General features: G+C 28.5%; 1 protein-coding gene across 20 annotated transcripts in view; it reads left to right on the top strand.

The window, feature by feature from the left end:
* Positions 1–12762, top strand: part of LOC145293809 (potassium channel subfamily T member 2-like) — a 659145-nt gene that overhangs the window by 548294 nt on the left and 98089 nt on the right. For all 20 annotated transcript variants that reach the window (XM_080140398.1, XM_080140404.1, XM_080140403.1 and 17 more), the window contains one exon: positions 9721–9905. In XM_080140398.1, the coding sequence (XP_079996524.1) occupies positions 9721–9905 (185 nt within the window). The remainder of the gene's footprint in view (positions 1–9720; positions 9906–12762) is intronic.

Genomic DNA, 12762 nt, shown 5'->3' with positions numbered 1-12762 from the left:
AAGAACGGCTTTCGAGGTTTGTGGAAGGGCGTGTTTAATTTGAAAGCCGTTTTTAACATGTGGGGGTTAGGGTGTTTATAATACGCTGAGGCATGTCGTAAAAATGAAACAGTTTAGAAAAAGTTAAAACAAACTTTTTTTATGGTAAACAATGCCGTGATAGAAACTAAACAATTAAAATGATATATTTGGAAATTATAAAACGTAATGTTTCATGATTGAAAAGCCTTAAGATAAATAAAGGAATTTAAAATTTAAAAATTGGTAAGATACATAAATGAATTTAAATTTAAAAAATATGGGATTTTTTTTGTGCTAATGCAGAGAGTGATCGGCACTATTTTTTAAATCATATATCTACGTTTAATTAAAGTTTTATGATATGTTTTTTATTCAATTGTAAGGTTAAAGTACAGAATAGGTACAAAACACCCTCCCTTCCCCATGTTAAGAATAGCTTTTTAAATAATAACGTTATTATTTCAGCATGGATCACTCTCTGCATGAGTACATGTTTTTTTTTTTTTTACTTATCTTGTAATTTGAGAGTAGTTGAAATGGAAGTTACCGGAAATAAAACCGGGCAGTCTCGCAGAAACGACTTACGAAAAATATTTATATTTTAATTTATATTTTTATAATTCGCAATGTTAAATTATTTTAATAACATGCAAACATTCATTGACTTTACAGATAGATTTTCTGAAAATTTCAATTAAATTGGTTATGTAGAAATATGGTTTTATCGATTTGGAACAAACCAAGAATTACATTTATATATATATATACTAGCTGTACCCTGCCACGCGTTGCTGTGGCTCAAATTGGCGCAATAGAAAAAGTTCTAAAATGAGAAAAAGCATGTTTCTTATAGGTTTAATTTTCCATTTTGCATGGAAACACAGTTTTTGTTTTCCATTTTCTTAGCTGATATAGAGATTTTCTGGTTTGGTGACTCTTGAATATGTAACATAAATTGTCCATGTGAAAAAACAGTCAGTGTGTAACTGTAAGACCCACAATTGTAAAGATTGTTCCCTGTGCTTTGTTGATGGTTATTGCAAATGACAATAAAATTGGAAAGTGCAATTTCCTAAAGTGTAATGATGTATCCGGTGGAATCATAGGAATGCATGGAATGAAGATATATTCAGAAGATGAGACAGAGGAAAGGAGAGAGATAAAGGGAGTTAGAGAGAGAAAGGGGCTCAAAGAGAGATGGGGAGGGTGATATAGAGAGAAAGATAGATTGAGAGAGGGAAAGGGAGAGATGGATAGAGAGAGATATTAAGAGAGGAAGAGAGAGGGGAGAGAAACAGAAGATGAACTACACTTCACCATTTTTTTCCTCGTTCAGTAGAGAAGAAATCTTTTGAGACTGAGGCAATTTTAATGTTTTGTTATTACCCAGAGTACCCCTTTTTTTTTGGGGGGGGAGGGGGCTAGATTTTCCTCACATTAGAAACCGACCGGATTATCTGTACCTTCACTTAACAAATTAATAAAAGAAAAAGATATTGTAAAATTTGAATTTAACGTGAAAATACTATTTTAAAAAATAGCACGATAACATAAGTGCATAAGTGCCACTTTAGGTACTCCTTGGGCGTTGAGTTCCATGGCGACCAGTATAATTATTTAATGGTCGCTCTCTTAGCCCTAGTCAAGGCTAATGCATGCGCACATAACATTTTTTTATTTACTGACGTTGGCTTAGTAACTAAACGATTTATTGATAATTTCGTAACCCTTAAACGCATGCCGGAAGATTTAAATTGGTTCATTATTGTTGTAATGAAAAAAAAAAGTTTCATTCAACATAAAACACATATTAATGATAAATGATTTATTATTCTATTTATTGAAATTTACTAATTTTTAAATAAAAAAAGTAAAAAAATAAATTAATAAAAAAAATAGTTGCTTATGTGCGCATAAAAAACTTGTTTTCTTTTTTTTTGTTTTTGCTTTTTTAGATTAGGTCCTCCTTATAATCACCTCCAACCTCCTCATTTTAAGAACAGCTTCCGGAATAAACACCACTTTTGGAGGGAGGGGGGACTATTTGCAAAATTTAACTGATATTTGTTGTCAGCATACCCACCCGAAAATACTATTAAAAAAAAAGGAGGGGTCAGTACCCGTTGCAGAGAAGTAGATTTATTTATCAATAAAAGTTGCAGAGAAGTAAATTTATTTATCAATAAAAGTCGTCATTTAAAAAAGAAAATTGTGGAGGTGGAAAAAATCATCCTGAAGTTTATTACAAAAACGTTTTGTTTTCGCACTATTCAACAATTTGTTCATCCGCGCATGTAAATTAAAAAATATTTGTAAAAGTGAGAAGTTATCAGTAAATGATTTAGTCTTTTTTTTTTAATTTATTTATTTATTTTTTTTTTTTTACATTAGGTCCACCTCCACAAATGTTAAGAACGGCTTTCACAATAAACACCCTCAACCTCTCCATGTTAACAACGGATTTCGGAATAAACACCATGGGGAGGGGTGATATTTACAAAATTTAACTGATAAAAGTCGTCATTTAAAAAGAAATTTAAAATCAAATGTTTGTAAAAGTGAGAAATTATTAATAAATGTTTAATAACATTTTTCAGTGCTAATGCAGAGAGTGATCCGCGCTATTTTTTTAAATCGTATTTCCACGTTTAATTAAAGTTTTATGATTTGTTTTCATTCAATTGTAAGGTTAAAGTACAGAATAGGTACAAAACACCCTCCCTTCTCCATGTTAAGAATGGCTTTCTAAATAATGTTAATGATTCAGTACTGTTCCTTGTCTGCTTAAGTTTAACTTTTGTTTATTAAATTGTTAGGTGAAAGTCCAGAATAGTTACAAAAAACCCCTATCTGCATGTTAAGAATGTCTTTCTAAATAATAACGTCATTATTTCAGTGGGGTAGCTTCTCTGCATAAGTACCATGTTTTGTTTTTAAATTGTTAGGTGAAAGGACAGAATTGTTACAAAATACCATCCCCATGTTAAGAATATCTTTCTAAATAACATTATTTCAGCACAGTATTTTCTATGCATACGTACTATCTATTTTTGTTTATTAAATTGTTAGGTGAAAGTATAGAATAGATGCAAAACTCCCTCCCCATGTTAAGAATAACTTTCTAAATAACGCCATTATTTCAGCACTGTACCTTCTCTGCATAAGTACTATCTTTTGTTTATTAAATTGTTAGGTGAAAATATAAAATAGTTACAGAACACTCTCCCTTTCCCATGTTAAGAATGGCTTTCTTAATAGCGTTATTTCAGCACGGTACCTTCTCTGCATAAGTACCATCTTTTGTTTATTAAATTGTAAGGTGAAAGTATAGAATAGTAACAAAACGTCCTCCCCATGTTACGAATGGCTTTCTAAATAACGTTATTATTCTATTATTATATTATTATGGTACTTTCTCTGCATAAGTACCATGTTTTGTTTATTAAATTGTTAGGTGAAAGTACAGTACTCATGCAGAGAGTGATCCGTGTTGAAATAATGTTATTATTTAAAAAGCCATTCTTAACATGGGGAGGGGAGGGTGTTTTGTACCTAATCTGTATTTTAACCTTACAATTGAATAAAAAAAACATATAATTAAACTTTAATTAAACCTGGAAATACGATTTAAAAAATAGCGTGGACCACTCTTTGCATTAGCACCAAATATTATTTAAGCAAGTTACCAATCCGTAAAAAAAAACTGTACTTTTACCAACCAATCTTATATCGAAAAACAAAAAACTCAAAAAGCAAGCGACAAACTTTTTTTTTTTGCCTTATATAATAAAGAAAAAATGTGTAAATTAAAAATTTGGAAGATAAACAAATGAATTATGTTTTTTTTTTGTTTTTTTTACTTATCGAGTAAACAGAAAATGAAATCTACTTTGTTTTGTCAATTCGTGGCTGTGAAATGAATCGAACCGGAAGTTCAGTTTTATCAGCAAAACAGCTTCGCACTAACGGTTACGAAAATATATTTATTTTATTTTAATATTTTAATAATTCGCGAGGTAAATTTATTTTAATAACATAAAAACATCCCTCGACTCTAAAGATGGGTTGTCTGAAAATTTCAAATAAATTGGTAATGTAGAAATATGGTTTTATTCGCTTATAACGAATCAAGAATTACATTTTTATATATATAGATTAGCTGTACCCAGCCACGCGTTACTGTGGCTCAGTTTGTTAAATGGAACATATTCCTCAAGAAAAATTGCATTTTGTTCGTTTATTTACTTTTATTATTTTTTGCAATTTTTTTTATCAATAAAAGTTGTTGTTTCCACCCCCCCCCCAAAAAAAAAATAATTTTTTACCATAAAATGTTAGGTGAAAGTTTTTCGTTTTTTTTTTCAGGAAAACATGCACTTTTTTTTAAAGAAATTTTGAAGTAAACGTTTCTTTTTGAAAACGGATTTTTTTATTAAAAGAACAGATGAATGCTTTATATGAACATTGTAAATAGTTAGGTGAAAGTAGAGAAAAGTTTGTTTGTTTGTTTTCAAGAGACTGTACAAATTATTTTTTTTCAACAGATGGTAAGAAAAACAGAAAACATACTTCCATCATTAATTATGCAAAAAAATAAATAAAGTGTAAAACTTTCTGTTATTAATGTTTGCTAAAAAATAAATACAGTAAACTTCGCTGAAATGTTAGCATATGCTACATCTTAAAAAGTTGGTTCATGCTGACAATTAAATAAAATAAACGTCTAAAAATTAGTAAAAATAAGTAAAATCATGAATGACGGCTCTTGGAGGTAGGAACAACACAATCATTTGTGTAAAATAATTAATATTTGAGAAACTGTAAACAATAAGAAAAATACCTGATACCAAATGCAGTAAAATTCAAGTATCTTTTATACGTGCTGAAACTGTGTTTAAGTTATTTTTATTTCATTTCTTTTATTAAAAGTTGTCTTTCCAACAATTAACTGGGTGCATATCGTTTAATCATTGGGGACTTCACTCTTGGAAAATTGTATAAAAAATCCATGACTATCACTAACTCTAAATTTGGGAGTGCAACTCGAACTTAGGATTAGTGGTAGATAAGTCATTTGTTAGGTGTGTCAGATATTTCGTGAAAAATATTGAATAATTCCACCCCGTTTTCCAAGCTTATAACTCCTCAAAAAATGTAATTCAAGCCCTAATTTTTTTTTCAATTAAAGGAGAAAATTCATTTAAAAAACAAAAAAAAAAAAACGTGGTTTTTAAAAAAAAAAAAGGTTTGAAACTTGGGACTTTACTTTTTTGTTTTAAATTTGAATATATTATTTATTTATCTTTTATCTTCAATTTGTGATAGATAAAACTTTGGTGAGTAAATTAATTATTTACTTTGTAATAGACATTTCAAAATGGGGGGCTTGAATTTAAAAAAAAACGTTTGTCTAAAATATTATATTCGGTTTATTGGAAAGAACATAAAATTTCACATTGACCCTGAAAATATCTTAAAAATTGAATGAATAGAAAGATTTTGATAGATTTTTAAAGTTTCAAAATTGAAAATACTGAGCTCGTAAAATTCAATTAATTTCATTACTGGTTTTTTTTAAATAAAAAAATAATATCTCTATTACATTTTATTCAAATTTAATAGTTTATTTTGGAAGTATAATCCATAAAAAAAATAAACAACCCACTTTTAAAAGAGAAATTACGAGTTTTTTATATTTTATTCGCAGTTTCGTGTTAGGGGTGTCAAAAATTCATACAAAAATTCTGATACAGCTAGTCATTTAAGCCTCCTTACTCCTTAAGCGATAAGCGGACATTTGTGTATTATTATTTTTATTATTCAGTGTGTAAAATCCACTTTGAACAACATATTTGGAAATTAGAAAAAAAAAAAAAAAAAAAAAAACGTTGTTTTAGCATGTTAAAAGTATTTAAGTTGGTAGATAATTAAATTCTACTGTGTTTGGTATAAGTTTTTTTTTGTTTTTGCTGTTGTTTCTTGCTTTTTAGAATTTTTTACTAAGGGGGGTTGCTTAGATCGTATTTTAAACTAAACTACGGAGGTTGGAATACCCCCCCCCCAAAAAAAAAAATGTACTTGGAAAAATCGATTTTATAGTGAGATTTAAGAATGGTTAGCCTAAAAAAAAGGTGAAAAATAAAACAAATAATCAATAAATAATTGTTACCAAAGGCAATAAATGCTATTTTTTTTACTTACATGAATGAGTTTATTTTATGTTTTAAAGTATTTTCAAGCGCTTTTCTTTATTTTTTAATCTAAAATTGCGGGTGTGTGGGTGCAAAATATCTCCAGATTTTCTAGAATTCCCCGCTAGATTGCAAACGAAATCTCCAGATCTAGCAGGAAAACCGCTAAATTGGAAACACTGGTCACGTGACGCAAGCGGTGATAAACAATTGTCCATAAATAAAAAAAATGGCCTATCGTTACAAAGAAAACCACCTATTTATTACAGAAAAATTAAGTATAATGTTATAATTAAAAAGAGATATATAGAAACACGCATGGGTACAGTAAACATATTATACCAAAATGTCGAACCAATCATTTATTCAGTTATTTAGACTATTAATTACGAACGAACCAAGAGTTACATTTTTATATATATATATATATATAAGAACAAACAGTTAATAAAACATGAAAAAATACTTTCAAAAAGAGTTAAAAAAACATATTTGATCTGAAAAGGAAACACTTGATAAGTGGATAGTCTTTAATCCGCGGAGTTTCAAAGAAATACTTTCCTTCTGATCAGAGGCTAGGAATTAGCAAAATGCGGGATCGGATTTTGCATACAAAAGTATTTGATGAAACTGCTAGTCAAAGATCTTACTTGATAACAAAAAGTGAAGCAGAGAGAATATGGTGAAGAAAAAGTGATTACACATGAATGGATAGTCTGGTGAACGGTAAATAATCCAATGACGGTAAAATCCAAAAATATAACTCAAAGAAAGTTAATTGAATTTCCACTTGCACAAGTAAAATCCAAGGAAATCATGTAATTGGAAGATGGTCCAAAATAATCCAAAAGGCCGAAATCCATGGAACAATTCACAAATATGTACAAGGAAAAGGGGAAAAATTCCAATAATATTAATAAAAGAAAAATAAGATATGCTTTTCATACAGCTGCCGAGACATAATGTAAATAAAAAAGGTCAGGGAAGAAGAAGAGGAAAAAATCTTTTTATTTTATATATATATATATATATATATATATATATATATATATATATATATATATATATATATATATATATATATGGGTAGTTTTTTTGTTTATATCCGTTAGAAGCACTGAGTGAAATTTGAAGAATAAAACCTGTATAAATACATTTGAAGCCAATACTGCAACGCGAAATTTTTTAATAAATAAACGGGTGTTTATTTTTAAAGAAATATATTTCGGAGTAAGACTACTTTGTCAATCTTTTTTTTCCTCTTCTTTCTCGACATAATGTAGTGGAAGATAGTTGGATGAAGAGTCCACATGATGTTGTTAACTGCGGGGTTTTTATGAAGCCGGATAGATGACGTATAGTCGCGCATTTTGAAAAATATTTCGCATTGCAGTTTTGGCTTAAAATGTATTTATACATGTTTTATTTTTCATATATATATATATATATATATATATATATATATATAATTGCTTACACATTAGGAAGATTATAAATAATTTTGAAAAAATATTGTTTTTTTAGTTCATGTTATTAATAGATTTGAATTTTTATATATATATATATATATATATATATATATATAATAAAAATCTTGATATTGAAAATGTATTCAAATTCTCAAAAAAAACTTATAAACCTATAAGGAAGGTATATAGAATCTTAATTATTTGACAAGGAGTAAAAATAAAACAAGAAAACCTTATTCCATGGACTTTCGAAGAATGCAGTTAAAGAAAATCGCTCCAGATGCGTTGGATATAAGGAGCTAACAAGAATAAAAGATGATTATCTTAAAAACAAGAAATGCCTATTGGCCTTGAAAAAACCATGGTTATAGGTAAGAGGAAAACAATCATCAGAAAGAGAGTTTCGTAATCATGCAGTTTTTTAAAGAAGCTTCTGAAATAGGAAGCTGTATCAAAACAGTGAATTGATGAAGACCAATAAACCAACGAGTCAAACGAGCTTGAACAAAGGAAGCAGAAAATAGCTTGGACAATTCTGAAGAACACGTACCATAATAGCATTCATAAGAAAATACTGAGGCTAGAATCATCACATCTGTGAGACAAAGGTTGCCGAGAAGGTAGGGTGGTGGGGGGGGGGGGCCAATAAAATTACAAATACTTTTCTGCACTTTATTGAGAACCCTCAAATGGAACAGATTCACCTCCTCAAATATGACTACAGTACTCGATAAATAGTCTCATAATATATTTGTAGAGATAGAGAATAGCCTCAGATGTGAGATAACCTTTTCACATCTCACATCTGAGGCTATTCTCTATCTCTACAAATATATTATGAGACTATCGAGTCTAGAGCGATACAGTGAGCCGATTTTACAAGAATTAGAAAAAACAATGGATCTAATATATGAACTCCAAAACAGATTTAATGAGAATGAAATACTGAAAAGCTTCAGAGTCGAGTTCTCCTCAACGGCAGAGGCATTCATAAGAAAACGAACATACTAACGATTGAAAGATAAAATCTGCATCTTAATAGAATTAAATGAAACAAACCATGCATTACCTTAATTCATAACTGAACCCAGGTTAACTTCTAGCTGCATATTTCAACTAATCTAAAGGAGATGGGTGAGAAGCAACACTAGAGTAGAGGGTGATATCATTAGCATAGATGTTCATTTGATGAATTATATTCTCTGAAAGATCATTGATATAGAGAAGAAACAGTGTGGAACCCTGGTATTGTTAGGAAAAGACAATTAAGAGACACCATCCAGAGTTAACTGCAAGCTTCGATCAGAAAGAAAAGACCTAATGTTGATCAAGTGTAAAATGGCTCATTTTATAAAAATGAAAATTTCTGAATTAAATGTTTGGAATGTAGTTTCCTTTTCCCCATAACCTTTTAGGCTGTAGTATTGGTAAACCTAAGTGGGAAGAGTTTAAAATCTATCCTTAAAATAAAAGGTTTCGTTTTAAAGATTTTCAAATGGTCTTAAATTTTTGATCAGGAGTGTGTATATAGTTGTGTTTTGGTGATAGCTTCAAAATACTTGAATCTATCTTCAGCAAAACCTAACAACTTATCAGGATTAATATTGCTAATGAAACCCATAACAATATTTTGAAAATGCTGAAAATGATACGATTTTATCGTGTGATGATAATTCTGGTATAGGAAAATTTAAATTGTTTATGTCTTTCCTGGAAATGTGAACGCGTTCTTTTGGAGTTTAAATGACTTGATGTTCCCGTTTTTCACCTACACTTTAAATTATTTTCTTTTTATCTAGCCTTTTTGCTTATTTGCTTTTATCACCGCAAAATGATTTGATGAAGAATCGAAAACGTTCATGATACATATGAAACATACATTATTAGCATTAGAAAAAAAATTAAATAAAAAGGTATAATTAAACATTAGAATTCTGTCTTTTTTTTTAACAATGTTTGCTTAAATAAAAAAATGCTGCCACACAATTTATAATTATATATTTCTCATTCTTTCATTTAATTTTATTTTGTGTCTGTAGATTTGGTGTGTGCCTACTTGCCATTGAAGATACAACAAAGTCAAATTCTCGAATACAGTTAAACCCAGGTCCAAACTACATTCTCAAGAAGAATGATATTTGCTATTATTTAAGTGTCACCAAAGAAGAATTTGCACAGATTGATTCCTCAGCACTTGAAAGAAAATCAACATTGGAAGAAAGATGTAATTTTTTCATTTTTTTTATTTATATTTTTTCGCCCAAATTTCATTGAATTCATCAAAACTTAAATACAGAAACTGACTTTCTAAAAGTAACCATTTTTCAGGAGGCTTATTTCGCTTACTAATAATTTCATGAAGTTGTTAAAATATTACTTGATGAGTAAAGAGAAAACAATAAAATCCTAATAAGCAAAAAAAAATAGTTATAAAATGTGATAAGTCATGAACTAAGTAAAAATGTTGACGGCAACTAAAACTTTTGTTTCCCACATTTTTAATATTTAATATATGTTTGTCAAAACTGTTGAAAATATTTTTATACCTCAGTTTATCAGATTGGTTGACATTTGTTATGACAGATGTTTGTCAGATTAATTGACAACATTTGTTTGTTAGATTTGTTGACATCATTTGTTGTAACAGATATTTTGTCAGATCGATTAACAACATTTGTTATGCCAGATTTTTATAAAATTGTTTGACAACATTTTTATGACAGATGTTTTTTTTTCAGATCGGTTAGCATCAATTGTTATGACATATGTTTGTCAACATTTTTTATGACATTGGCATAACAACATTTGTTATGACATATGTTTGTCAACATTTTTATGACATTGGCATAACAACATTTGTTATGACATGTTTGTCAACACTTTTTATGACATTGGCATAACAACATTTGTTATGACATGTTTGTCAACATTTTTTATGACATTGCCATAACAACATTTGTTATGACATGTTTGTCAACATTTTTATGACATTGGCATAACAACATTTGTTATGACATGTTTGTCAACATTTTTATGACATTGGCATAACAACATTTGTTATGACATGTTTGTCAACATTTTTATGACATTGGCATAACAACATTTGTTATGACATGTTTGTCAACATTTTTATGACATTGGCATAACATTTGTTATGACATGTTTGTCAACATTTTTATGACATTGGCATAACAACATTTGTTATGACATGTTTGTCAACATTTTTTATGACATTGCCATAACAACATTTGTTATGACATGTTTGTCAACATTTTTTATGACATTGGCATAACAACATTTGTTATGACATGTTTGTCAACATTTTTATGACATTGGCATAACAACATTTGTTATGACATGTTTGTCAATATTTTTTATGACATTGGCATAACAACATTTGTTATGACATGTTTGTCAACATTTTTTATGACATTGCCATAACAACATTTGTTATGACATATGTTTGTCAACATTTTTATGACATTGGCATAACAACATTTGTTATGACATGTTTGTCAACATTTTTATGACATTGGCATAACAACATTTGTTATGACATGTTTGTCAACATTTTTATGACATTGGCATAACAACATTTGTTATGACATGTTTGTCAATATTTTTTATGACATTGGCATAACAACATTTGTTATGACATGTTTGTCAACATTTTTATGACATTGGCATAACAACATTTGTTATGACATGTTTGTCAACATTTTTTATGACATTGGCATAACAACATTTGTTATGACATGTTTGTCAACATTTTTTATGACATTGGCATAACATTTGTTATGACATGTTTGTCAATATTTTTATGACATTGGCATAACAACATTTGTTATGACATGTTTGTCAACATTTTTATGACATTGGCATAATAAACGTTATTATGCCAGATGTTTTTCAGATTAGTTGACTAAAGTGTCATTTCATATATCTGTCAAAAATATACCACTCTTAGCAATACAGTCAAGTGTATATATGTTTTATTTTTGTTTTTTCGTTGTTCTAATCGTACAAAATATAAGTAATAAAAATAATCTAGTTGATGTCAAAATTATTTAATTGACATCAGCAAGGTAATAATGGTATTTTATTAGGATCTTAAGTAAAACTATTGTTGTTGTTTTTTTGTCAATCTTAAAGAAGTAATTACAAGCATAAAATCTAAAGATTTCATAACATGTATGATTTCATGACATGTAAACTAGTATTTAATTATCTACGTTGTGTAAGTTATTTCATAAACTTTTCTAATCAGCACACAAATCAAATTTGACTGAAATCCTGTATCTAAAATTGCATATGGGCTATTTCACTCATTTTTATTATCCAATCACTGACATTGTATTTCTTTCTTTTTTCCTGGTGTCATCTCTCAGATAAAGGTATTATGGTTTTATTGAATTCATGCTATTCACACTTGGGGCAGTTAATCACTTAACTGACTACACTTGCCTATCTCAAATATCACCCAGACATGCAATTAACCAAATTTCTATTTCTTTCGTTTCATTCATGCTTTAAAATTAATACAACTTTCTGTCAGATTACTTTTAATTTTTTTAATTTTAAACTATGAAAATTGAACTACAAATATATTTGTGTAACATTTGCTAATTTATTAATGAACTATTTTGTTATTCTAATATTTATTTTTAGTAGTAATTATAATTGTTGTATTTTAATCTTACTCCAATATATTATTTATCTAATTATCATCATAGAAATGTTATCACTTCATTTGCGCTGCTATGTTTATTTTAATAATCATTATTTATTTAATAATAATATTTATAAAGACATCAAATGATTCCAATAATTAATCGAATATTGTAAATGATCGAATTTTGTTTTTGAAAATAAACAATGACTTAATTTCAATTAAAATTGATTAACGAGATACTAAGATTGATCCACAAAACCTGTGTATTCATAGTGGGTAAAATACAATTTGAAATATCATTTCATCAGCAAATAATTTTATTAGCAAACTAGCAAGGCCTATATCCTGGCACTGCCCGAGAAGAAAAAGGAAAGAATGATTTAATTAAAAAAAAAATCTTATAGTATCA

This window comes from Euprymna scolopes, chromosome 15 (assembly GCF_053919585.1).
Source record: "Euprymna scolopes isolate OS-2025 chromosome 15, ASM5391958v1, whole genome shotgun sequence".
Classification (NCBI taxonomy): Eukaryota; Metazoa; Mollusca; class Cephalopoda; order Sepiida; family Sepiolidae; genus Euprymna; species Euprymna scolopes.
The sequence above is the reverse complement of the archived record's forward strand: the minus strand, read 5'-3'. Positions and strand labels throughout refer to the sequence as shown.